The 27,928-nt window shown below is 48.9% G+C and overlaps 1 protein-coding gene across 1 annotated transcript; it reads left to right on the top strand.

Moving 5' to 3' along the window:
• The first annotated feature begins 792 nt into the window (after positions 1–792).
• clpb (ClpB family mitochondrial disaggregase) lies at positions 793–21,931 on the top strand. The gene is made up of 16 exons (XM_062473857.1): positions 793–1,458; positions 1,589–1,640; positions 3,064–3,150; positions 7,477–7,580; positions 8,686–8,814; positions 11,695–11,792; positions 12,738–12,852; positions 16,870–16,947; positions 17,927–17,982; positions 18,129–18,173; positions 18,335–18,496; positions 18,852–19,008; positions 19,186–19,259; positions 19,392–19,511; positions 20,317–20,421; positions 20,649–21,931. Exons 1-16 carry the CDS (start codon positions 1,008–1,010, stop codon positions 20,862–20,864), a joined length of 2,049 nt encoding a protein of 682 aa, XP_062329841.1. The 5' UTR covers positions 793–1,007; the 3' UTR covers positions 20,865–21,931.
• The last annotated feature ends 5,997 nt before the right edge of the window (positions 21,932–27,928 follow it).

Raw genomic sequence — 27,928 nt, 5'->3', positions numbered from 1 at the left:
GACTGCATCAACCCTCACCCCTCAACAATAGCCTATCAAGCTGTCCTTAAGGCCCATCCAAACCTGCCAAAATCATGACCATTTCATTAGTCTATAGTCCAGGGGCATAGATTTATTTTTAATTGTGGGGGACAGCTTTTTAAAATACATTTACATTTAGTCATTTAGCAGACGCTCTTATCCAGAGCGACTTACAGTAAGTACAGGGACATTCTCCCCGAGGCAAGTAGGGTGAAGTGCCTTGCCCAAGGACACAACGTCATTTGGCACAGCCGGGAATCGAACTGGCAACCTTCAGATTACTAGCCCGATTCCCTCACCGCTCAGCCATCTGACTCCCTGACCTAAAATAACTATAATATAATAACAAATTGTTGTATTTCAATATTTAAGGGGGGTGGGGCATGTCCATGTAGTGATAATGACGCCCCTGGTCTACCTTGCTAATTTTTAGGCAACATTTAGTCGAGAAGATTTTCAGATGATGTAGCCTAAATCCTTCACAAACATCACAAAAACGACACAAACCTATGGTATGACGTTAGGTATGCGTATGCACTTCTACGCGGTGGGGACATCTGCTGGCCAAACCGTAGCTTGAGAAAAGTACTGTTATAACTACAACAGAATATTCTTCTGCATAACGCAGTGTTAATAGATAGACAGATATTGCGAAAGTATAGTTTACGTGACAGTGGTAAAGAACCCTTTTCAACAGGGTAGCCTATCCTATGTTCCGTAGCCTACATCTTAAAAAGTAGCGTCTCTCTTGTGGCGTGAAGACTACTGTTCCCATGAAACATTGCGCTTTCCAGTGACATCTATGCTGCCGCTGCGGTTGTTTTGTCCTGTCGTGCTGCCTAGCTACCTGTCACATCGGGGTTAAGAGGGTCCACTTGGAGAGGTAGGGTCAATAGACCAAAGTTAGTTCAAATTAACTAAATATTTATTGGAAATACTAGGACTGAACCTTTTACGGTCACTGTGAATGAGGTGAGCCTATCGCCATGTTGTCTTCGATTCCACCACGAATCTTCATGCGAAGGTCGCGAAGCTTGTCTCCGTGTCGTGTCCTTCAGACCAGCACAGCTGATCCTGCACGGAGCCAAAGCTTCCTCGAGACACCGGACGCTAATCGGAATCCTATCGTCTCCACCTCTCGAGTCTCCAGAAAGGGCATTTTGAGTGAGGAGGTGAAAGCCCCCACCGTGAACCCATTCGTGCAGTACCACCAGCTCACCCCCAGGTGGCTATCTAACCTGGAAGGACGTCGGAACTCATGGGCCGCTTTGGCCTCCAGGGGACGCAATACCAGCCAGTACTGGGTGGAGAGCGGCCAGAGGACCAATGGAGAGGGCGGGGAGAGAAGTGGACGCAGCCGATATGGAATGGCTTCTGCGGGGGTACTGTCTGCTGCAGCAGTAGCCTTCTGCCTCAAAAAAGACTCTGATTCCAAAGGTCTGTCTTGAGTGTGAGTGTGTGTGTGTGTTTGTCTGCAATTGAGTTTGTGTGTTGTGTTTGACTCCTCACTTCTACAGAGGTTTGCTGTTTCATATCCTCTTGTTCTCTTGTTCTCTCATCCATGAAGGTGACGCCCTCCTGGAGGCAGCGAGGACCAATAACGCTCTGGATGTGTCCAGGTACTCTTCCTCTCCTCCAATCACATCATCCAGTCCCCCCCCCCCACACACACACACACACAGGACTAGTAGCTCTCACAGTATCCTGGGTCTAGTTATCTGATCAACTCTGAACAGGCACTAGCATCAGTCCTGAACTAGCACCAGGTTTACGCTGGTGGAAAAGGGGTGCGAATTACAGGGGGGTTTGGGGGGGTCTGACTCCCCTAATTCAGTCTTGGACCCCCCCAAAAGAGGTAAAAACAACAGGTTGGGGGGGGTCGATACACGCCCTGGAGAAGAAGTTGACCCCCCCGATTGTCAATGTATAATTCGCACAACAAGGATTTCTTGTGGATCTTGGGTCATGTCTTTGTGGAGCTGAGGTCATTACTTTCATCCGATCCGTTACGCCGCGAAGGCCACTTGATGGATCTTCTGATTACAGTTCCCACGTTTGACCGCCAGGTGGGGTAAGAGTTCTGTGGGATCTCAGTCTGTCAGGAAAGGCGGAGGTTGGGATGCAGCACTGGAAAAGGCTACACCCACTTAACACACTCCTTCGCTTCAGGATGTTTTCCGCTCCTTTTCTCTCTAGTTTCCCCCCCCCCCCCCCTCTCTCTCCCTCCATTTTGTGTGACTCTCTCATTAGCACACAGGCTCGAGCTGAGCCCAAACTCAAACAACCTCCCGTCTCCTAGCACCCCCCAAACCTAGTCACCCACAACCGCAGGGCCGCGGCGGGGGCAGAGGGGTGCTAAGGGTGGAGGGGCATGGGCAGGGCGGGAGGGGAACCCGGGGCGGGCGGTGGTGGTGGGGGGTGGTGGTAGAGTTAAAAACCCACCATCTGTTCGGTGTCGTCCACTCTGCAGAGAGTCGAACATCTCACACCGTGACCTTCCAGGAATCCAAATGTGTGCGACTCCCACACACCTGACCTGCTGTTGTGGTAGCAGGGCCTCATCTGGCCCCTTCTCTCACATAACACTTACTTGTGTGTGTGCGTGTGTGTGTGTTACTAGCTGTGTGTGTGTGTGTGTGTGTGTGTGTTGGTTAAGGTTACCTGTGCATCTGTGGCAGATGGTGCAGGTGACACTGCAGCAGCAGACACAATCACAGATGTGTTAAGTACTTTAGTAGAGTCTGTGTCCCGGGGGGGGGGTCGGCGGTATCAGAGAGACCAGGTTAAAGCGAGGGTAGAGTGTTTATAGTAAACGTAGACGCCATCCATCGACGGAACCGGGGGGGGGGGGGGGGGGCAGATGGATCAGTTACACACACACTCACACTCGTAGATGAAGAGAAGATGGGCCGTCGCTTCAACACATAGGATCCAAAGCGTCATGTGCTTTCTTTCTCCTTCTCTGTCTGTCTGTCCTGTCTGTCTGTCTGTCTGTCTCTGATAGAGATGCAATAAACATGTTGTGTGTCTGTCTCCCACCAGGCTACTGGGCGAAGGGGTGGAGCCTAACCACCGCCACCGTCTGGGATGGACGCCCCTCATGGTGGCTACCATGAACCGGCAGCACAGGTCAGTGTGTGAGCGCATCAGTGCTCCGGTTCCTACTCCATGATTCAATTAGCCACTGGGCCCCTGTGCACAGGCTGCAGAGAGAGCCATAAGCTTGGGTAAAGGCTGGTGGGGGGAGGGGAGGCAGGGGAGCTGGGAGGTAAAGGGGGAAGGCTGGGAGGTAGAGGGTGAAGGCTCGTGGCTGGGGGGGCTGGGAGGTAGAGGGTGGAGGGTGAAGGCTGGGAGATAGAGGGTGAAGGCTGGGAGGTAGAGGGTAAAGACTGGGGGGCTGGGAGGTAGAGGGTGAAGGCTGGGAGGTAGAGGGTAAAGACTGGGGGGCTGGGAGGTAGAGGGTGGAGGGTGAAGGCTGGGAGGTAGAGGGTAAAGGCTGGGAGCACCAAGGGTAAATCCAATTTGGAGTTGCAGGAACCAATGGGCGATGTCTTGTCATGAGATGAGCCAGAGTCCGTCTAAAAAGTTCCAGACACAAACTGTCTGGGCAGAGACACACAGTCACACACACGGTCGCACACTTAACTCCTTGAGTCCCACTGGCCCACTGATCTCATAAACATCTTTGCACTTCACTTCCTGTTGGGTTGACCAATTTGGATAACACTTTGCTGACTTCCCTATGCTGTATGTATGATGCTACATCGTCCTTCACTCACGATGATGAGCAGCCAGAACCATGAGAGTGTGACACTTCTAGAAGTCAATGTTTTTTTTGTTTTTTTCCCCCACTCAGCACTTACTGTAGATGAGTTCACAGTGGCCACTATGTGCTGTCACAGTCTCCTATTGATATGTTCTTTTGATATTTGTACATTTTCTAATATCCTGTCAAGTTACATAACCCTTGGACATAAATGTCTAATCTAGTTTTGCTAGACATGATTCATGGATACAGTTCCTTATTTATTTTGAATACAATCTGCACCCAAGATGATACTTATTTCTGTTGCTACCCCAAAAATAATTAAGGAGATTCTTCCAAATGTGAGGTTGGTAAGAGCCATTACATTTCATATACATTAAATTATTTAAACTATTACACATTTTGGCTTGGGTTCCAGAGGGTTTATCCTAAAGGGCATTAGCATGTCTTGTATCAGTAACAGGACAGCCCTCCCTCCCTTCCTTCTCAGAGTGTTGCTAGGAAGATTGGTCTGTGGTGGTGCAGTGTGTGTCGATGAGGGAATTCTCTATTGGCATGGCAAAATGATGTGTGTAACATATTGATTATGGCTGCCTGTGTTGTATGTGTCGAGTGTTGGGTGTGTTTTGGTTTCAGATACAGTGTGTGTGTGTGTGTGTGTGTGTGTGTGTGTGTGTGTGTGTGTGTGTGTGTGTGTGTTATGAGCGCTATAACTCAGAGCAGCCGTGACACTAGTCTGTGTTTCATCCTGTCTTCTAAACCCCCAGTGAGCTCTCACTGCTGCAGGGAAGACAGAGCACCAGCACACACACATCTCTCTCTCTCTCACACACACATCTCTCTCTCTCTCACACACACTCACACACACGCGCGCACACACACATGCGGAAATCTAGAAGAACTCAAATGGAGCTATACACAGTGTCTTTATTAAATACGTTGCAGACGTGCCTGCCATTATTCAGTAGTGTGTGGAGGCCCGCAGGAGCAGCTAGCCTGCGACACAAGACTCCATCTCACTCTTTAACGCAGGGGGCTGCCACGCAAGCCCCCTTCTAGTCAGCACTAAAAGATTACAAATATCTGTTCCTGCCTTTTGCATTGCTATGTCTTCTTAGTCAAACGATGTAACCACCCCCCCCCCCCATGTCTGACCTGCTTCTGGGGATGAGTGTGTGTGTTTGGGTGGTGGGGGGGGCAGTCGTTCTCACCTTCAGCCTGCCCAGCCCCTACGCCTAGTTACTTATCCAGGGGGGTCGTGGGGTCGGGCTGTGTGAGAATCAGGGGCGGGGTTGATGGCTGCGTGCGTTTGTTTAGCTTTGATGTGATCTGAATCGAGGGAGGGGCCCGGGGCCAGCCCCCTGTTTGCTCTCTTAACACACAATACCAACCTCCACCCCCCCCCCCCACCCCCCCCTCCCGCTCCACCTCCCTCACACCATTCACGTGCACAATGACCGCCCGGCCGAGTGTGACACCTGTTGACCATTCCGACTGGCTAGCCGAGCGGCGCGTTGTGTGTTTGTGTGTGTGTGGTGTGGTGGGGGGGGGGGGGGGTTGAAGGGATGATGGGGTGAGTGGCTCGTTGGGAAGGAAAGAGGGAGAATGGTTTGCTTCTGGAGCAGGAGAACTGTGGAGTGGGATTATGATCTTTGGGGTGGGAATGAAATGGGATTATTGGGATTGGGGAGGGGGCATTGGAGGACGAGCAGGGAGACTGTTAGAGGAGGACCAGCAGGGAGTCTAGAGGAGGACGAGTAGGGAGACTGTTAGAGGAGGACGAGTAGGGAGACTGTTAGAGGAAGACGAGCAGGGAGACTAGAGGAGGACGAGCAGGGAGACTGTTAGAGGAGGACCAGCAGGGAGACTGTTAGAGGAGGACCAGCAGGGAGACTGTTAGAGGAGGACCAGCAGGGAGACTGTTAGAGGAGGACCAGCAGGGAGACAAGAGGAAGAGGGCTGAGAGACATGCCGTCTTCACGTGTGGGTCCAGCAGCCCAGGAGAAGCTCTGCCAGGGGTATCTGTTTCCAGCCATGTCCGGGATTCACTGACAATATCCACAGAAGATTTGAGCACAAAACCCTCGTCCTCTTGCAGTGGCCTAGCCCCCAGCCCAAGCCCCCAGCCCCAGCACACCTCTGCCCAATGCCCCGGGGCCTGAGAGGTCAGGTCATGTGGGTGGACAGCTGGACTGGACCCCCAGTGTCTGGCCTTGCCTGGCCTGGCCAGGGGGGGGTGGGACCCCCAGTGTCTGACCAGGTGAGACGGAAGTGTCTGTTTCCTGTCCCCCCCAGGGCTGTTTGGTCAAGACACAACAGCGTTAGACAAGAGAAGCAAGGGGGGGGAGTGGGTTGGTAGGGCTGGCCACAGAGCTAGAAGACAGAGAGACAGGGGAAGGGGGCGTCAGCAATCGAGAGATGGGAGAGTGTAGCTCTTTTAACATTGTGTTCCTAAACAAAACACTGTTTGGCTTGGTTTTGAATTAGTATCCACCTCTCAGTAAAGTCAGGCCAAATAAAGTGAACTAGTTTATCTGTACTTTATTAGTGAAAATATAAACGAGTTAAATGAGTTGATCAGTCTTACAAACCCATGCGTCTAATCGAATCCTCTTTCTTTCATTTGCGCTCCCTCTCTCCTCCTCTCCTCCTTCTGCACTTTCTATTCTTCCTTTCTTGAGCCATTCCTGTTTACCTTTCTGATGCAGTTAACCCCTTTCAACCCAGTCTGCCTTTTCACTCAGCCCTGCTCAGCCTTGTGTGACTGGAGAGAGAGAGAGCCCGAGTGTGTGTCTGGAAGAAAGAGAGTCGTGTGAGAGAGAATGTATGTGAGAGAAAGTATACGGGTGTTAGTGAGGCACCAAGTGTGTTCTCTGAGAAAACATTGATGTTGGGGCTTGCTGGCCGTAAAGCATCACACACACACACACACACTCCTGTCCTAAGCATAGGCCCACATGTCATAAACATCCCTCGCACAGTGGAACATGGAAAGACAGTCCCAAGTAGGCAACATTTATCCGGTTCATTCAGGTTCCCTTGCCCACAGTGAACTCAGATGTCCATGACATCTCCAGGTTGTCTCAATGTCAAAGCCACGGTTCACGATCCCGGGTTAAACGGGAGGGTGTGTGTGTGTGTGCCGTAGACAGAGAGACGGTACCTGGAATGTCCGTTGGGTCACGGTGAATGGCGTTGCCGAGGGAGTGTGTATTTGTTCTCACACGGTGCGCTCCAGTGAAGGACTACTGACGCATACACACACACACACCAACCCCCAACGACGCCCGGAAATGGCCTCTGTTGCTGCCCCATCAGTGTACACACAGCCAACATATGTACATGCAGTCAACATATGTAGCACTGTTCCAGACTGCAGACACAGAGCACTGGAGCATAGGAGGTTAACAATACCTAGGAGCAGAGAGAGGGAGGCAGTCATCAGTCACCATGGAAACTGGGCAGGCCCTTCTCCGGAACCCCCCCTTACACACGCGCACACACACACACTAACCTGTGGTTTTACTATGGTCTGGTTAAGGATACCGCAGTCAATGTTACCTGAAGGATCTGTTGTAAATTTGTTGACATAATTGTATCTCAGAAGTGTGGGTGTATTCAGATGTTCTGTGTGTGTGTATTGAGATGTTCTGTGTGTGTGTGTGTGTGTGTGTGTGTGTGTGTTCCAGTGTGATCAAGGTCTTGTTGGAGGCAGGCGCCGACCCAAACGCAGGTGATGATTTCAACAACGTTTACGACACGTCGCGAGAGAAGGGCATCCACTCGCTGGAAGGTAACTGGAGTGTCTGTGTATTTACTTCAACACGGCCATCACCCTATGTACCTCCCCCTCCCCCCCCCCTCCCCCCACACACACACACACACACACACACACACACACACACTCGCGCCCCCCCCTCATGCCCCTCGCAAACTCACACACAATAGAAACTGAGATGTTTCTACATTTCGACAGAGGGATTTCGCTTCCCGAGATTATGGCGTGCGTGTCGACATGATATTACACAGATGAATCCTCCCGCTAGCAGCAGACATTATGAGTGTTCACCCGCAGCCACATTTGCATATATGGTAGTGATTCATTTGTTCCACGTTATTTTTATGTATTTATTTATTATTTTCCATAGTTTTTTTTTTTTCTCTCTCTCCCTGTATTTATTTGTTTGGCTGTTCTGTCGTCCTCAGCTGTGTGGGCTCCCTCTCAGCCTCACGCCGGCCACACAGACATATTTATAAGGGATATGTATATTGCAGACATTTATATAGCTGTCAGTTTTGGGTCCGGGCGGGCTGGCGTTGCACAGGGAAGCATTTCCCAGACGCGCGCTGATGGATGGGCTAGGCGGTCCTGCGCGACGCTTTATTAGGTTAGCGGTGATTATCCCTCTCAGACATCCATACACACCCCCCGACTGTCAGAGGGAAGAGGGGGGGGGGGGGGATGGAGGGGATAGAGGGAAGGATGGTCTCTGGAAGCGACGCAGGGCCAAGAGATGAGAGTGGAAGTTGTTGGGGAAGAGGGATGAGAGAGAGAGGCTGGGAGGGGAGGGGGAGGCGCCGCAGACTAGAGGGAGGGGCTCTAGGTGTCGCAGGCAGGAGTGTGGTCAGGTAGGCGTGTTGGGGTCTCATCACGCCCTTCCTTCTCCCTGACAGCGTGTCAGATTGGATTGCCTCCACACGTAATCCTGCTTCACGTTAGTGGAGAAAACAGAAAACTTGAGTTTTGCCCCATCTTTTTTTTCTTTTCTTTTTTCTTTATAAATCTGCCAGTTAGCTACCAGTTATGTTGTGATTGAACAGCACTGTCTGACAATGATCAAAATACAACTGTGCGTTTCATTCTTCTCTCCCTCCCTCCCTCCCTCCCTCCCTCCCAGTCCTGGTGTCCAGGGAGGACGAGTTCAGCAGCCGGCTCAGCAGCAGGGCTGGTTTCCGTGGTTGCACGGCGCTGCACTACGCCACGCTGGCCGACGACCCTTGCACCGTGCGCATGATGCTGGACGCAGGTGAGTCACATGACCTAGGGGAGGAGCCATGACTCACATGCCCCCCACCCCCCCCAGAGGTGTTAGTGGATTTGTGGACCACGTGTAACTACTAACTGGTTTATTCACCCACCACACTTTAGTCTTTTCTGATTTGCCCTAAATAATCGTTGTTATTAATCATTCATTTGTTGAATCATCATAATGCATAACCTATGCTTACTTATGCATACCCATGCTTGTGTCCCCTGAATGATAGCGTAATGAAACACTTTTGAAACTGACCCTTTACTCACGCACCCACCCACACACACACACACACACACACACACGCACACGCACACACACGCACACACACACACTGCCTGCACCTGTCATTGACTCAGCTCTTTGCACAGACACACTCACAGCCTCAGGCCTCACCCCACCCCCTCCTCTACAGATGAGCAGCTCTTAACCAAGCCAGCCCAGCCTGACCTCTGACCCCACACAGAACCTGCCCCGGGGGAACACCGGGAGGTGGGGTGTGTGTGTGTGTGTGTGTGTGTAGTGTGTGTATGGGTGTTGGTGTGGTATGTTGGTACATATTACAGGAGATATACTTCTTACACTGTAGTTACATTTGACAGTGTCGTTACATTGTTTGTTTACATTGTTACACATAGTTGTTGTTTCTACTACACACATGACTTTACATAAGCAGGACCTGTTACACCTTTCAATGGAAGAAAAAAAGAAATTATTTTCCAAGAACATCTTGGCCAGACAAAGTACTTGTCCCCCCAAACACACACACAGTCAGTCCTGCATCAGTGCTGGTCATAAGGTCGTTTGGTTTATGATTAAGTTACAGGAATAACTGCCTTATGTTTATGGTTGTGATGGATTGCATGTCTGTCTCTCTTTCTCCCTCTCTCTCTTTTCCTTCTCACTCCTCCGTAAGTGCTTAAAAAATTATACTCAACAAATTGAATAAAATGTTCCCAACATGCATTTTTGAATTAAAAAGGTAAGATATTTCACAAAAACAAAGCATTTGTTTTGAACCAATCACATTAAAGACAGGCAGTTGTTACCGTGACTACAAGAACAGACCGCCTCAGTTTGGCGCCGCTATCACATCCAATAGCACTTTTGACTTTTGACATATCAGACATGCATGCGCGCACACACACACACACACATACAGTACATACATGCAGTCTTACCATATCGGTCATTATTGAAAACACTCTTTTCCTAATCGTCTGCCCATCCATCTTCTATCATTATTCTTATTCTGTCCATCTTTGACCCTCTCCCTCTTTCTCACCTCCTGTCGGGTATTCTTTACACATTAAACAAAATGATAATAAAACACATGAGAAATGCCAGCTGTCAAGCGGAGAAGTTTGCTTGTGTGTGCGTGTGTTAGTAAATGTGTGTGTGTGTGTGTGTATGTTTGCGCATGTGTACATGGTTATTTCCCATGTGTTAGTGTGACACACAGCTCTGGGTTGACTCCTGCAGCCTGAGCTGGCCTTAGACACTGATCTCTATCCATCACTGTGTCCAGACCCACCCTAAGGCCTCCCCCCCGCCCCAGCAGCACTAACCCAGCCTGGAGACTGGGTCTACCCAGGCCCCAGGCTCCAAAGCTGGGCCCGCTGGCTCGGCAGTGAATGATTGGACAGGACCATGGCCCTCACACACACGCACACAGATGCGCGCACACACACACACACACAGGAGCAGCAGGGGCCCTGTCCCACCAGCTGCACTGAGAGAGGGAGAGGGAGGAGGTTCCTAACAGGCATAACTAAAGTACTAATGAGGGGATCTGTATGTGAATTTGTGGGGTTAAGTTTGACCTAAATTTTACCTTTTTTAGAAGTCTGTGCGTGAGAGAGTGTGTGTGAGAGAGAGTGTGTGTGTGTCTCTTGAGGGTTACTGGTCGTTAGAGTTGATTCTTTATAAAGTACCCTGGCCCAGAGGGTTGGCTGATATTAAAGTCCTAAATGATGCTATTTATTATGATGGAAACAGAGGGGGGTAGTGTGTGTCAGAGTGTGTCTCTTTGTGTGTGTGTGTGTGAGTGGGGGTGGCCAGCTGGTATATTGCTTTTCTTTTCCTGCGTTTAGAGGGTGTTTATTTTTTGGATCGATTAGTTTGTGAAGGGGACAACATTTAGGGTTTTATCAATAATCACTGTGGCGACTACTGTTAAAGCTGAGCTTAGAGCAAGAGTAATACCTTGTACTGCATTGATTACACACACACACACACCACCGTACTCACACACACACACACAGACACATTTATAGCTACGCAGACAAACCCACAGTGGAACAACATACTGTATTAGGCCATGCACACACCTTCAAGATGTAGGGATATTTATCGTTCTCAATAACTAATGTGTGTGTGTGCATGCAAGTGTGTGTGTGTGACACAGGGTTGGAGTGCAGCGCCAGGTCAGGGTGGAAGGCACCGCTAACCACTCTGACTGACAGTTCTGCCACACCCCATACTGCGATAACACACACACACTCACGCACACACTCACGCACACACTCACGCACACACACTCTTCAGGCACGTGCTGTGTCATCTCCGGAAGAAGCCTTCCTCACGTTGACTTTGTTAACTGGCTTCTATTGTGGGCAGAAGATAATAGAAGATAAGACCATGTTAATGACCCACTGCTGAGGCTTCACATGTATTCTCTTCATGAGTGTGATGTAATGACCCCCCCTGTGGGTCTGTAGGGGGGGGGGTGGGGTTCTGGGGGTCAGTGTGTGTTATGAGCACGAGTCCCTGGTCAGACCCCCTCCCTGGGCCAGGAAGGTCCATGGTACGTCCCCCCCCTGCCTAGCTGCAGTTACCCTCCCTGACCCCTGACCTCTGTCTCTCCCGGTGCAGGTGCCAACCCCCTCCAGACCAACGCGCTGGGACACACCCCCCGGGCCTACGCCAAGGAGGGCGAGCTGCACACCCTGCTGCAGGAGTGGGAGGAGAAGGTAGCACACACAGACAGGGATGTCCAGGTCCTGTCTGAAACACTTCACAGGGATAGGGCATTGTTTGACACAGCCTTACAAAGGGATTGTTAACTGCTTTAAACCTGCATTTCAAAATGCAGGGGTTCTACGTTACCGAGCATACACACACACACACACACACATTGAAGGTACACAAGCACATTGACAGTACACACACACACACATTGACAGCACACACACACACTGACAGAATACACACTCCCCCTCACACAGCACACACAGCTTCGTGACAGGATGTCAGGGTTAAGCAAGATAAAGAGCAGGCGTCCGCTGCTCTCCTGCAAGGGAGAGGCAGAGGGAGAGGGAGAGGCAGAGGGAGAGGCAGAGGGAGAGGCAGAGGGAGAGGCAGAGGGAGAGGCAGAGGGAGAGGCAGAGGGAGAGGACAGGATGGATGGATGAAGAAAGGAGCCACAGTGGAAGTGGAAGAAGGATGGGAAGATGGAGAGCAGATGGCTTCTGGGTGGAGGAGAGGAAATGACCAGGATAGTAGAGTGAAAGAGAGAGAGAGAGAAGGAGAGGGCATTACTGGAGATGGAAATCAGTGAGGGGGCGGGTGCGGGCTGGAGGTGATGGTGTGTGCTTGGGAGGTGAAGGGTACAGGCAGACAGTTAGTACAGTAGTACTTTTCTGATTCCCAGCGGGAATTGCACTGTTACAGCTGCATTGATAGGCACAATAATCAATTTAAACTTTCAAAAACCTACAGTAGAATGTACATCAGTGAAGTTGTTGAGATCACACACACACACCTCCAGTCCACCAACATACACAAACCTCCAGTCCACACACACACACCTCCAGTCCACACACACACACCTCCAGTCCACACACACACACCTCCAGTCCACACACACACACACACCTCCAGTCCACACCAGTCCAGCCTCCCTCCCTCCTCCTCAGTTCCAGGAGGCTCAGGCACGCAGGGAGGCGGAGGAGAGGAGGCGTTTCCCTCTGGAGAAGAGGCTGAAGGAGCACATCATCGGGCAGGAGGGAGCCATCAACACTGTGGCCTCAGGTACACACACACACACACACTGTGGCCTCAGGTACACACACACACACTGTGGCCTCAGGTACACACACACACACACACACACACACACACTGTGGCCTCAGGTACACACACACACACTGTGGCCTCAGGTACACACACAAACACTGTGGCCTCAGGTACACACACACACACACACCCTGTTGGGGTTGAAGTACTGGGCACAGAGAAAGAAGGTTTTCTGTATGGTTGCTTCATGATAAAGATGGCACCCTGGCCTCAGGTACACACACACACACACACACACACTGTGGCCTCAGGTACACACACACACACTGTGGCCTCAGGTACACACACACACACACTTTGGCCTTCGGTAAGCACACATGCACACATACAGATACAAAGCACAACACTACTACCACACTATTCCACAACTAACATACATACAGCATGCTTGTGTATGATAGTATATACACACACACACATCCTGAATATACTGCAAACTGCCTTATACATACCTCACACACACCCACACACACACATACACACACACACTCCATAAACTCTGGTCTGAAATGAGTTTTGCCTCCCTGGCTGGTCCCGTCTTCAGTACCCTATCACCTCTCTCCTTTCACTCTCTCTGGTGAGGGGGGGGGGGGGGGGAGGGGAAGGGGCGGGCTCAGACAGCCTGGCGGAGGCTGTAATTGGTTAATTGTGATGAATGAGCTGTCCGTCAGGCAGACAGGTGGTGTGTGTGTGTGTGTGTGCCTGCGTGCGTGTGTGTTGAACAGCTGGGGAGGCTAGGCCTTGAGCCGCCAGCTAACCTGATTACTGAGATGTACTCCAGACCTCTCTCCTCCCTTCCCCTCCTCTCCATCTCTCCATCTCCTTCCATCTCCCTCCCCCGTCTCCAGCTCCTGTTCGCTACCCTTCTCTCCGCCCTTCAGTTCTTTCCCCTCTTCCCTCCTTTCCCCACCCCTTCCCCCTCTCCGCCTCCCCGTCTTCCTCCACCTCTCTCCTCCTGCTCCTCTCCCTCCGTCCAATGTCATAGTCTTCCTGTGGGTAATGACACAGGAAGTGATGCGATCTATGGCTCTGTCGTGGGTTGTCGTGATGTGAGATAGAGCGACGGTGGAGGGGAGAGAGTGAGTGGAGGAGAGAGCGGGCGAGACGGTGGAGTGGAGAGGGGGAAGGAGAGAGGAAGTGAGACCGTCGGAGGGTGGATGAACGGGGTGCTGCAGCTAGTGGATGGAGAGACAGACGGAGAGATGGAGGGAGGTCGGGGGAAGATGACTTACAGCACAATAACACAGGGGCCAGTAAATACTTAATATGATGCTGCACATCCATAGAGGCTGGCTATCGATCGCAGAGCCAGTGAGGTGTGTGTGTGTTGGGGTTGGGTTCTGGGCACAGAGAAAGAAGGTTTTCTGTATTGTTGCTTCATGATAAAGATGGCACACCACAGAACAACATGAACATGCACACAGTCAGCTTCCATCAGCATTGAGAAGACACCACAGTCCTCTTTGGCCATCGGTGCTGGGCTAGTTACATACATACACTAGCTTGGTGATGACTTCACTTGTGCAACACAACCGTGTGTAGGATGCCTGGGCATTGTGGGATGCGTAGTCTCTCTGACTGGAGGCAGGGAGGAGAGCATGCTGGGATGTGTAGTCCAGACTAACGGCTCCTTGGATCAGTGAGATGTGATGAATGGTTGTTGTTGCTGTGGCAAATTGTCCTGAAAGCAATCTGAGACATCACCACTGTGATAAAGGAACAGCTTATTGATCCCTTAGAAGTAATACAGTGAATATATCAGACACTCTCTCGCTCTCTCGCTCTCTCTCACATACACACACACACACACACACAGGGCTAGAGACAGGATGATGGGAATGATCAGAGAGAGTGTGGGAACAAGCACACTCGCGCGCACGCATACACACACACACACACACACAGGGAAATACTTATCACTGGCACACTATTTTACAAGCCTGGGGGAATAACAGGAAGATGACAATAGAGAAAAGAGGGATGGAGAGAGAAGTTCATAGAAAGCTAAAATAGAGAAAGGCTAGTATTAACAGAGAGAGAGAGATACATTGGAGAAGAAAGCAAAAAGGTGTTTTTTTTTAAAGAAATATTGAAGATTGTGAAGTTTTGATACAGTATGATGGTTCTTCCTAGATTGTGAGTGACTGATGACTAGCCTTCAGCTATGAGCAATGCTACTCTCACACACACACACACTTGCACACAGGAAGGGTAGATTGATCCTGGTTTAGCTCTTAGGGCTAAGAGTTATTGAAGAGAATGATCCTGCTCTAATCATATTAGAGTCCTCTACCAAACCAGACCTGGTCAATACGTCCAGCTGTGTGTGTTTGTGTGTGTGTGTGTTTCTCTCTATGCCTGCCTTGTTGTGGTCTGTGTCCTTTGTGGAACGTCAGTGTGTCCTTCTACCAAAGTCAGTCTCAATCAACCAACACACAAACACACCCCATGCTCCAGGAAATTAACACACACACTGAGACAGAAGGTTAGCCCGTCATCCAGTGAGTTTCACACACACACACACACACACACACACACAGACTCACACAGACACACACAGACACACACACCCACACAAATACACACACATAAACACACAGATAAAAGATACAGACGCCCACACAGACGTCCACACAGACGTCCACACAGACGTCCACACAGACGTCCACACAGACGTCCACACAGACGCCCACACAGACGCCCACACAGACGCCCACACAGACACACACACAGACACACACACAGACACACACAGGGTAATAAGGCAGACAATCTTGGAGCCTGTAGCCGTCAGTATTCATCTCCATGACAATCACTGATATCATTCTCTCCTTCGCTCCCTTCATCCCTCCTTCATCCCTCCTCCTTCTATCCCCATTACATCTATCATCTTCCCATCTCTTCTGTGCATCTCTCCCTCCCTCTCTCCTTCTCCTCCATCACCTGTTCATTCCCCCGGGCTTTCCTCTCTCTCCTTCTTCTCCTCCAAACTGCCAGAAGCTTCCAGCTGAGTAGCTGGGTTTCAGGAGGAGAGATCTGAGAGGATCTGAAAGATGGATAGCAGACGAGGTTGCCGAGAAAACGCGAGATGGATGGATGAAATGTGTCTCCCATGCTAATGTCAGAGAGAGGCTGGACACACACACACACACCCGGCCATTTCAGGTTAAACAGGGTGATTTTTGAGAAAGCCCACTGGTTGGTCTCCCCTGCATGCACAAGCAGGGTTAGATATGGAGATATGAAGAGTGTATTCTAATGTCTGTCTCTATGCGTTTGGCAAGAGACCAGTACCAAGTTTGCTGGATCCCTACCCACTCCCTAGCTTTGTCTCTGTGTGTGTGTGTGTGTGTGTGTGTGTGTGTGTGTGTGTGTGTGTGTGTGTGTGTGTGTGTGTGTGTGTGTGTGGGTGTGTGGGTGTGTGTGTGTGTGTGTGTGTGTGTGTTACAGAGAGAGTGAGTCTTTGGTTGCTGGGGTGATAGTGGGGTAGGATAGGCACTCCTCCCGGAGCGAGGCTGTGTGTGTGTGCGTGCGTGCGTGTGTGTGTGCGTGTGTGTGTGAGAGGCTCAGATCCATGCTAACCTGATTTAGCCTTGGCCGCGCCGGGAAGGCTAACGTGATTAGCGCTGGCTAATGGCCCCACAGACTGAGGGAGAGGGTGGGGGAGGAGGAGAGAGGAGGAGAGACCGGTGAATACAATTGTAGAGGTCTCTCTCGTTCTCTGGATTTCTCTCCCCCTCTCCTCTCTTTCCCACAAAGTGCCTGTGAACCCGCTCTCCCCTTTCCACTGACACCTTTATCATACTTACTGTGCTAACTATCTCCCCCCTCATCCCTTCTTCTCTCTCTCTCTCTTGTTTTCTCTTTCTCTCTCTCTCTTGTTTTCTCTCTCTGTTTCTCTCTTGTTCTCTCTCTCTCTTGTTCTCTCTCTCCCTCTCTGTCTCTCTCTCTCATCCCTTCGTCTCTCCACAGCCATCAGGAGGAAGGAGAATGGCTGGTACGATGAAGAGCACCCCCTCGTCTTCCTCTTCCTCGGCTCTTCTGGGATAGGTAACTCCTCTCCTCCATCCCCCGCTCCCCCGCTCCTGTCCCTCGCTCCTCTCGTTCGTCTCCCATTGGGACGTTGCAGGAAGTCCAGCTTCCTCTTGCCTTGGTCGGTAGGCTCCTGGGCCTTCTGTGCTGATTCACCCCATACATACACTGTACAGTATATAAACACTGTACAGTATACACACACTGTACAGTATACAAACACTGTACAGTATACTATCACTGTACAGTATACAAACACTGTACAGTATACAAACACTGTAAAGTATACAAATACTGTACATTATACTATGACTGTACAGTAAACAAACACTGTAAATTATACTAACACTGTCCATTATACTATGACTGTACAATAAAAATGTCTATGGGATTTTATGTATGTGAGAGAATGACGGCGATACTCAGTATGCCTGTGTCTGCATGTGTGTTTGAAATCTATGACTGGACTGAGATTGTTCGTGTGTGTGAGCTACAAAAGAAATCGGAACTTAGGGGGAAATGTTCCCTGTCCTCACAAGGAGGTTTTAGGGATTATAATGACACGAAGGGTTGGGGTTAGGAATTAGGGATCGTTTTAGGGTTAGGAGCTAGAGTTAGGGTTCAGGTTAGGCTGTTGAGTTTGAATGGGACTGCACTGTGAATCCCCACAAGGATAGCAATACAAGCGTGTGTGTTTGTGTGCACGCATGTGAGTCTGAGCCATGACAGGGCTGAGAGATAGATGGAAGGTAGACAGTGTTCATATTCCTTTTGCCTGCAGCGACAGACAGTGGCCAGGAGACATCAATATTAAACATTCAGCAACAAGTCCCTTCTCTCAGGATGGAGATATTATGCACACTCACACACATACATATGCATACCATCCATTTTGAATATGAATGTTTATAAGGGTAATGTTTTACTGCCAAACATTTGGAGAGATGGAGAGAGGGAGATAAAAGGAAGGATTGATTGGTTGGTGTTTTGTCCACAGGAAAGACAGAGTTGGCCAAGCAGGTGGCTCGCTACATGCATAAGGACATCAAGAAGGTACACACACCTCCATACGGAGCCCGAACACACACAGATACACAATCCCACCCTCGTATAAAGCCAAACACACAGCCAAACACACACAGGCAACACACAGAGACACAGACCATCTCCAAACGTTACCGTCCTCTCTCTGTCCCTAGGGCTTCATCCGGATGGACATGTCAGAGTTCCAGGAGAAGCATGAGGTAACATCTAACGAAAACAATCGAAATATTACATTTTGCGAACAAATGTATTTTGGATATCAGCGATAAGTGTTCTAGATGCCTTCTCTTATGGGCCTGCTCTCTTTTTTACTCCCTGTGTCTTTCGCTCTGTTCCCCCCGCCCCCCCCCCCCCCGCCCAGGTGGCTAAGTTCATTGGCTCCCCCCCAGGGTATGTGGGCCACGAGGAGGGAGGTCAGCTGACCAAGCAGTTGAAGGCGTTCCCCAACGCCGTGGTCCTGTTTGACGAGGTGGACAAGGCCCACCCTGACGTCTTGACCATCATGCTGCAGCTGTTCGACGAGGTGGGACTACACACACACTGAGACACACACACACACACTGATACACACTTTAATACACGAATAAACACACAATTACTTCACCATCCCCGACAGAAGTGCCTGACTTGGTGTGAACTTACATGGTGAAGAAAAGCCCGTTCTTACTCTGATTCTGATTCTAAACCAGGTGGTTTCAGGGTGGAATAAAAATGGATGGATGTCGTTGTTCCTTTAAAGTATGGACTTGTGTCCCTTTCTCTCTCTCCCCCTCTCTTTCCCTCTCTCTCTCCCTCTATCTCTCTCTCTCATTTTCTCTTTCTGTTTCCCTGCCTCTCTTTTTTTCTCTTTCTCCCTTCTCGTCATGTCTCTCTCTCAGGGTCGTCTGACGGACGGTAAGGGGAAGACGATCGAGTGTAAGGACGCCATCTTCATCATGACCTCCAACGTGGCCAGTGACGACATCGCCCAGCATGCTTTGCAGCTGCGCCAAGAGGCCAAGGAGCTCAGCCGCAGGAAGCTTGCCGACAACCTCGGTACGGAATGCTCACAAGGACACACATACACTACCCCCCCCCCCCACCCCACTCACTCACACACACATATACACACAAAAAACGTCCAAACACTACATACTCTAACAGCATATGCTCGTACAACAGTTAAACACTCTACATACGAGCACTGTTGATATGATGTTGTTGTTTTTGTAGACGAGGTGCAGAAGGGGGATGATGTTACCATCTCACGGCAGTTTAAGGACACTGTGATTCGCCCCATCCTGAAGGTAACGCCCTCCCTCTCAGCCTCTGCCCGATCACAGCCCACCCACCACTAATTGTTATGCAACGTAATTCGCCCTAAAATACAGATGTACAGTGACTGGTCCTAATAGATACATGATTTGGTTCCTCCACAGGCTCATTTCCGGAGGGACGAGTTTCTGGGACGGATCAACGAGATTGTTTACTTCCTGCCGTTCTGTCACTCAGAGCTACTGCAGCTGGTTAGCGGAGAGCTCACCTTCTGGGCCAAGAAGGTACCACTCTCCTCACACACACTGGAACTCTGTCTTTCCACCTCCCTTTCCCTCTCTCACTCTCTGTCTCTCACTCTCTCACACTCTCTCTCACTTTTTAGCTCTCTCCCTCTTTCTCCTCCTATCTCTCGTTCTCGCTCTCTCTCTGTCTCTCTGTGTGTATGTGTGTGTGTTTGTGTGTGTGTTGACATGGTGTACTATAGAACTCCTTCAGATCAATAGTCCCCAGTGTTTGCCCCAGCTCTAATATGATTACAGTGTTTAACATGTGTGTCATAAATATTTAAGTATTAATATTGTTCTGCTTCTGACAGCTAACACTGGCCTCAGGGAACCAATAGGGTCCTGACTCATTGCTGGGTGTGTGTTTATGTGTGTGTGTGTGTGTGTGAGAGAGAGACACATCGGAATTAGATTAATGGTTGTAATAGCAGGCTTTATTATGAACCTCGGTGTTGTTGTTGTTGAGTGTGTATTCGTGAGTAACTTCAGACTGGTGCATGTGTTATTGGGTAAATGGTTAGCACAGGGCTAAAGACCTATCTGATCACTTTGAGAGCTGTGTAGCGAAATGCCTGAGCAGGCTGTTGTTTAGCACTGAGAGACACAGTGTTAGACACTACCTGTGCTGCTGTGTCATCCATCTTTGTCTTGTTTTACCCTCACATACCTCATCTCTCTCTGTCTTCAACCCTGTCTTATCTCTTTCTGGTTTCATCCGTGCTCATCCCTTACCCTTCTCTCCCTCTCTGGTGCCCCCCTCTCATCCATGCCCTCCCTCCCTCACCCACCTGTCCCCTGATAGGCCAAACAGAGGCATGACATCACTCTTCTGTGGGACCGCCCCGTTCTCGACCTGTTGGCAGGGGGGTATAACCTGCACTACGGAGCACGCTCTATCAAACACGAGGTACACACACACACCACAACATTATTAAAAGGTCCATCTATCCACATGGCTCAGGAGAGCTGTGAAATATGTGTGCATTTCACCTAATTAGCTGCTAAAATAAACAACGTTTATATAAAAGAGTGTTGAAGAGAGTATTGAAGACACCAAGGAAGACAAAGCAACCTTATAGCTCCTGGGACCTGCCATGCAGATTATCTAACCAAGCTCTTTCATTGGCCCCCAAGGTTGAGCGACGCGTGGTCAACCAATTGGCTGCTGCCTACGAGCAGGAGCTCCTCCCCAAAGGGTGCACCCTTCGACTGACCGTCCAATCCCAGGCCAGGGGTGGCGCAGAGGGGCCGGATGAACGGAGCGTGCCCAGTCTGCGCCTGGAGGTAGTGGGAGAGGACAGCTCTGCCAGAACTCTGGACATCCGTCCACCTCTTAGCCCAGACCACTAACACACTCACTCATTTAAACACACACACAAACACACACACGTGGCACTCACACTCTCATAAACATGACTCATCCACCAGCTCGTGTAAACGCACAAGCACCACTGCCATTCTGTCATATCATATCAGTCAGGTAGGACCGGCAATCCTGGTTCTGTTGGGAGATATCGAATAAAACCGCCTCAGTACCAACACGTCATTGCCTTTCTCCATGTCTGTTTCTCTTTTACGAACACACACATACACACACACACACAAAACCAGGCATACCAGCGAGGACCTTGCTTCATGCTACAAGCCATATCCTCGTCCGTTAGCATTGGTGGCTAACAGAAAGGCTCAGGGGAGTCAGGTGGCTGAGCGGTTAGGGAAGCAGGCTTGTAATCAGAAGGTTGCCAGTTCGATTCCCGGCCATGCCAGATGACGTTGTGTCCTTGGGCAAGGCACTTCACCCTACTTGCCTCGGGGGAATGTCCCTGTACTTACTGTAAGTCGCTCTGGATAAGAGCGTCTGCTAAATGACTAAATGTAAATGTCAGGGGACAGCATAAGGAAACTGCAATAGTCTGCTGCTAAATACTTTAAATGGGGTACAACAGTCACATGCGCTATAGTTAGAGCTATATCATAGTAGTTTTTCATTGCTTGGAAAGGATAGGAATAGCCAAAGTTAGAAAATGTTGTCCCATAATTGCACAGACAGTATGTCTTGTGAAGAAGTAGTAGAGTTATATTGAATCATATCTAAGATAGATCATTTAAGTGTGTTCTTGGAAAGAACACTGAAACAAAAGTGTATGGATATGAATATCACTGCCTTGAGAAAGGTTTCCTTTTATTGGATGTTAAATGTTTAAGTACTGCCTTAGTCATGAAGACATACAGTACCATAGTGTTGTGTGTTTTGCGGGCAAACCTATGTGACACTGAGATTGTGGAGACATAAAAGTTATTTATACACTGGTGCAGTGGTTCCACACAGGTGTAATATGTGTAGTGCATGCTGGCGAGGCACGTCCTAAGGCATCTGTCATGTGTACCTCCGTGATGTCAATTAAAGTCCCTGTGATCACCAGATTCCTGTCTTTGTTTGGTTTGTGTTCTGCTGTCAATCTAAATGTAGTGTGTGTGTGCGCGTGTGTGACTAGCATCTGGGTGGGACTGGCACAAAAACAAATGTCAGTCCAGTGACACAACGTGACAGGGGAATGTGGGCCGTGTGTGTGAGCTGCACACGGCCACTGGGAATGGGGGAGGGGGGGGGGGGCGCCCAGATTCCTTAGAGATGTAGAAGATGTTCCCCCAGAGAGAGGAGCACACCATGGAGACTTGTCCCCTGGAGAGGGAGGATTAGCATGGAGAACAAGACACAGTCCCTCTTACTGTGCCCAGGCTGGACCCCCCATGTCACACACATACCCGAGGACCTATGGTCAGAACACACACACACAACCTTCTCAACTTACTGTCATAACACAACACCAACTAGTCTAATCGAATCGTATTTGTATAGGCCTACACAAACAAGACAATATATATGCAATGTGTAGAGCCCTTACAAGCAATACACTGTCACAGAGGGCTTCACATACGCCCATAGAACTGCACCTAAACCAGCCTAAACCCTCAAGGAAGACAAGGAAAGACCTTGTCAGCAGCAGTTCAGTGAGGGCTCCCCTCCTCCAGAGATGGTTGGTGACACTGAGAGGTGCAGACCAGATCCCGAACACAGTCACGCATATAGAGAGATCACAATAAAACTGCAAATGGTTGGTGAAGCACAGATGTCAGAGTGTGTGTGGACGGGTGTATTCGAGTGTGTGTGTGTGTATATGTGCACCTCTACATGCTCCTGCCAGGCCAAATTATGTGAAATAACAACATTGCTTACCATAGTTATGCGGAATACACTCAAATCTAAATAGCTCTATCACCAAATGAACATTGTCCTGTAGATTTGCGGTGCCAGTGCATTGAACAAGTCAATGACTGGATGTGTCAGAATTTACTTCAACTAAATAAGGACGAAACTAAGATGATTAGGCGCCAAAAAAGAAAGGCTGAAATTTAGCTCACACCTTGACTCCTTGTCTTTGAAAACCACAATCCATGCCAGAAATCTTTGTGCTATCATGGATTCAGATCTAAATGTCAACAGCCACATCAAGTCAGTAAATCAGTCTACTATCACCTTAAAAACATAACAAGACTTAGAGGACAAATTTCCAAACAAGTCTTAGATAAACAAACGTATGCATGCCTTTATTACCGGTTAGATTATTGCAATTTTCTCTTTTTAGGTCTCCCTAAAAAAAGTGTCTAGGCAGCTACATCTGGTTCAGAATGCTGTCGCTAGAGTGCTAACAAAGACAAAAAGATTTGAGCACATTACATCAATTCCCAAATCCCTACGTTGGCTCCCGGTGTGTCAGAGAATTGATTTCAAAATATTGCTGCTCAGCTATAAATCACTAAAAGGTTTGGGGCTATAGTACATCACTGAAATGCTTTTACAATATGAACCTAGACCATGATCTAGAGCCCTCAGGTCATCTTGGATTAGTCTCTTAACTGTCCCAAGAGTCTAAACAAAACATGGAAAAGCAGCATTTAGCTACTATGCAACAAATAGCTGTCATTAACATCCAGAACATTTGAGACTTGCTCCAGCGTTGATTACTTTTAAATCCAGACTGAAAACGTTGATGTTGACCACCGCTTTTGGCTATACTAATCCTTGTACTTAGAATTTTGCTCTTTAATTGAAATGCCTTTACTCTTATAATAATTCTTTTTTAGTCTTAAATAAAAATGTACTTTTATGGATTCTTTTGAAAATCCTGTTGCATTACATGTTTTTATGTGAAGCACATCTGCATCGTGTATAAGGGTGTGTGTGTGTGTGTGTGTGTGTGTGTGTGTGTGTGTGTGTGTGTGTGTGTGTGTGTGTGTGTGTGTGTGTGTGTGTGTGTGTGTGTGTGTGTATGGATGTATTATGGAGTGTGTGTGTGTATACATTGTATTAAGGAGAGAATACTTGCAAGAGTGTATTATAAAGTGAGAGAGAGTGTGTGTAAGGGTGTAGTAGAATTGGTGTATATCTTAAGGTATGAGAGTATAAGAGAATGTGTGTTAAGGTGTATTAGAGAGAAAGTGTGTGTGTGTGTGTGTGTGTGTCAGGGTGTATTGGAGAGAGTGTGCGTGAATGTAAGGGTGTATTAGTAAATGTGTGTGTGTGTGTAAGAGTGTATTAGTGAGTCTGTGTGTGTGTTTGTGTGCGTGTAAGGGTGTATTAGAGAGTGTGCATATCCGTTTACCCTCCCTGAGGAAGAGGAGATGATGAGGAAGAGAAAGAGAGCCTCTTAGTCTGTCCGTCAGGCTATTTCTGCCTGCTGCCATTTCTCTGATTAGATTAAAGGGAAACGGAAACCTACCCTCTCCACCCTCCTCTCTCTCGCTCTTTCTTTCTCTCTCAGTCCCACCGTCCTCCACGCCAATGTCCAGAGGTACCCCGTCTAATGGAGGGGAGAGAGTTCAGGAGAAGAGATGAAGGGGGGAGCAGGGATGAAGTGTCTAGAGATGGTGATGAATACTTAAAGGGAGTGGGAAGGGAAGAGTAGAGAGAGGGTGTAGTGTGAAAGAACAAAGTAGAACGTTCGGACGCATGTAATGGCAGGTGTCTACTGTACAGCCGGGTACTTGTTTGGAGACCGTTTGGTGTGCTGGCAAGGATTCGATGATAACATTGCATTAGAGGATATTTTACACATTGAAGCCTTCTTCTGCAAAGTCTAGCAAATCGAATCTTTTTCTTCACCTTCATCGAGCGTGGTCACCTATCTGCCTTAACTGCTGGCGGCCCACCGCATCAGGCGGTTCTGATGACCGGACGGTGAAAGCTCAGCACCGCTGCGCGCATAACTCAGAGCTCTGATTCCTGCGCTCTCCATTATCATATCTGTCTGCGCTCTTAACGAAGGATTTTCATCCTTGTTCTCCTCTAGTCCCCTCATCCCCTCCCCTCCGCTCCTCTCCACTATCACTACAACGTAGTTCCCCCCGAACGCCGTGCACGGATCGATGCACCTTTACCCCCACCCCAGTTCAGCTCATCCTACGAATAACAAACCTTAGATTGTTATTATGCCCCACCCCATCTTCCTCGGAGATGGGAAGTTAAGCAGATAAGCAAGAGAGAATCTCGCAGTGCTCCCATTGAACATTGAGTGTTAATAGGAAAAGCCGTCTCCAGGTTGTAGGGGAATAGAGCTAACCGCCACATGAAGGAGACCAAAAGGATAGTGAGTGTGTCACGCGATGGTTCTCGAGACATAGACCGGAGACTCTCCAGACACAAGCTGCCAAACCCGCACGGTTACCTCACGCGCCGTCCCTCGGGAAAATTAGCATAAAATGCGAATAAAAGACCACGAAACATACCAGTCTGCCCTCTTTTTCTTAAAGAAAGGAACAGATCCATTCTGCCTAATTCGAACCTTGCTCAGGGACAGCTCGCGTGGCAGATTGCAGTCTAATTAGTTTAGAGAGAATTTAATTCAATTAACTTTCCACAGCTCCGCGCGCCCCGCCGCTGGGCCTGCTTTCAGAGCGCGGGGCCAGAGCTCCAGATCTAATTAGCGTGTTTGGAGAAGCTCTCCTGCGCGCGGCCATCCCTGCTTCTCCAGCTGTGGTGTGTGTGTAGTGTGTGTGTGTGTCTGTGTGTGTGTGTGTGTGTGTGTGTGTGTGCGTGTGTGTGTGTGATCTCACGGGACCGCTAGTCAAGTTTTCATCCTAAAATGCCTTTTTTAGAGTGGGCCTAACATGCCTTTGTCCATTAGGATAATTTGGTCGTTCGTTGTGGAGATGTGGACGGCATAATAACCAAATGATAAAACAATATTTTGTCAAGGACTAGGTCTGGATGTGGTAGCTAATCTACATTTAATTTTGTGGAATTCACAATGTCGCAGCTCTGATCCTGGGAGTCCAAATCAGTGGACCAGCTTCACCAGCAAGACCATGGTGGACCAGCATTATAATGACAGCTTGCTGGTGGACCAGTTTCATCATGCCGGTCCCCCAGCTAAACAAGCACCAAACCAGCATACCCCAGCATGGAAAGAATCCTGGACTATGCTATTTTTTGCAGCAGGGCAAGCTCTTTTTTCAGGGTTTAATGGAGGTGTGTCAATTTGTCCTTCTCTCACTTCACAACAGACCTTTTGGGTCGAGGCCCATCTGTTGTGTGTAAAGGTCCCTTCTGGTGGGTTAAGAGGTTAGTTTGCTGTGGAAGTTAAACTGTTTCCAAAGTTAAACTCACTGCGTCGCCAGTCACCCAAAAGAGCAAGCGACCTTCTCCCGCGAGTTTAACGTTTTAACTTAATCCCTTCAAAGACCCTAGTCTCCCCACGGTCTTTAATCCCCGCTAATGCCCCTTCGCAGGGGCCTGCATGGGCGCTAGAGGTTTAACTTTGGACTTTTAAATTCATGGGCGATTTAACGGAAACAGTAACGGCGGTCTTTAACATTCATGACGTCTGAGTCAACAGAAGCATGGAACAATGGTCAGAAGAGCCTTCTCGAGACCCTGCAGTGACACAAGGGGATAAAGCATTTGGGAATAGTCAAACACTTTCCTCTCATGATAGAACATTCCGTTATCTGTTCTGATACCATTGGTTGTTACTAGACCTCGGCCATAATTTGGGTCTCTTAACCTAACCCTTTTACCTGGTGTAATTTTTTTTAAATGATAATAAAAATAATGATTCTGCAATGCAATAAAATAAGTCACAAAAACGAAAACGGTGCACATATTTGCAGATTAATTGAATTCATTGTTGTTTGGGTTTCTGCAGTTCTTCTGACGGTAATCGTTTCCGATCGTCCTCCCATTAAAGCTGAGGCCGTTTCTCTGCCGGTACCGTGTACAGGGCTGTGTGAGACGTGTGGGGTGGGAAGACCGATGGCTGGTGAATGCAGATTGGGCTAATGAAGCAGTGGTAGAGGGGCACTGAGGAGGAGTGTGGGGAGAGATTGATGAGGCGGGGAGAGACTGCCGCTGTGATGGATAGATGGATGGAGGGAGAGAGGGGATGCAGAGAGTATACTGAGGGGGAGGATGACCAGTAAAGGACGGGACAACCAAGAAAGACCACACAGGGGGTCTTGCCGGTATCTGTCCCGCGGCACATGGCGGTGGTCTGGGGTGAGGGACTGTCAGTCAGACGGAGTCATCAGAATATTTACAAAGAATTCGGCAGAGGATGTCAGTCAGCATATTTACTATATAATACGAGTTGTGCTGTTGTGTTAACCTTTTAAATGTTAATTAATCAAGGAGAATACACTGATAAACACACAAAGATAGGCCTAAGTATACTAATCAATGAGAGGAAACATTTATATCCCGTGAATTATAGGCCTACATTGTTTTGTTTAAGCATATTGCATTATTTTTCTTGAAAGAGTGTCTGATATTAGTTAGAGCAAAGAGTGTCGAATATTCAAACGAATTCAATCTATAGCCATACGTTTAGAAAACTAATGTTAAGGCTGTTTATGCATATTTTATGCAATGCGTATGGTATAAATACCGGGCCTGTTCAATTGAGTTTGTAGTTGCCTATCCTAGGTGAAAACGTATTTTCTACTTCAAATTATTTTCAATTTCTTGAATGCGCAAGGATTGGTTTCATGTTTCTGGAGGGTCTAATTGAGCCAGCATACAGGCCTATCACAGGGTAGGCCTATCTATGGCCCGTGGCGCACTCACCAGTCCTGTTTTTCTCACTGTCCTGGTCAGCATTTAAAGTCATCGAGACTGACATGGCGTTGAAACGGCAGGTATAGGACGCGCGGGGTCTTGCACTGTCCCACCTGTGGCAGGTTGGCAGATTAAAGTGTGTGTGCCACTTCGTCACGTCAGCATCAGCATCAGCTTCCCTTCCCTCTGAGAGTGAAGGAAGACACTGCACTTTTCCCGTTTACATTTCTGGTGCAGACTATAGCTGGCGCGTGCATATGATTTACTCAGTGATGGATGAGGGACGGTGGCGCAAGGGAGT

The sequence above is a fragment of the Osmerus eperlanus genome, chromosome 11 (genome assembly GCF_963692335.1).
Source record: "Osmerus eperlanus chromosome 11, fOsmEpe2.1, whole genome shotgun sequence".
NCBI classification, from domain to species: Eukaryota; Metazoa; Chordata; class Actinopteri; order Osmeriformes; family Osmeridae; genus Osmerus; species Osmerus eperlanus.
This window is presented reverse-complemented; position numbering and strand designations above follow the sequence as displayed.

Excerpts from the sequence above, each read along its gene's own strand:
- clpb (XM_062473857.1), top strand. The coding sequence starts at position 1,008 with ATGTTGTCTTCGATTCCACCACGAATCTTCATGCGAAGGTCGCGAAGC. Across the intron at positions 11,793-12,737 it reads TGCAGGAGTGGGAGGAGAAG|TTCCAGGAGGCTCAGGCACG; the intron begins GTAGCACACACA and ends CCTCCTCCTCAG. Across the intron at positions 19,260-19,391 it reads TGATTCGCCCCATCCTGAAG|GCTCATTTCCGGAGGGACGA; the intron begins GTAACGCCCTCC and ends GTTCCTCCACAG.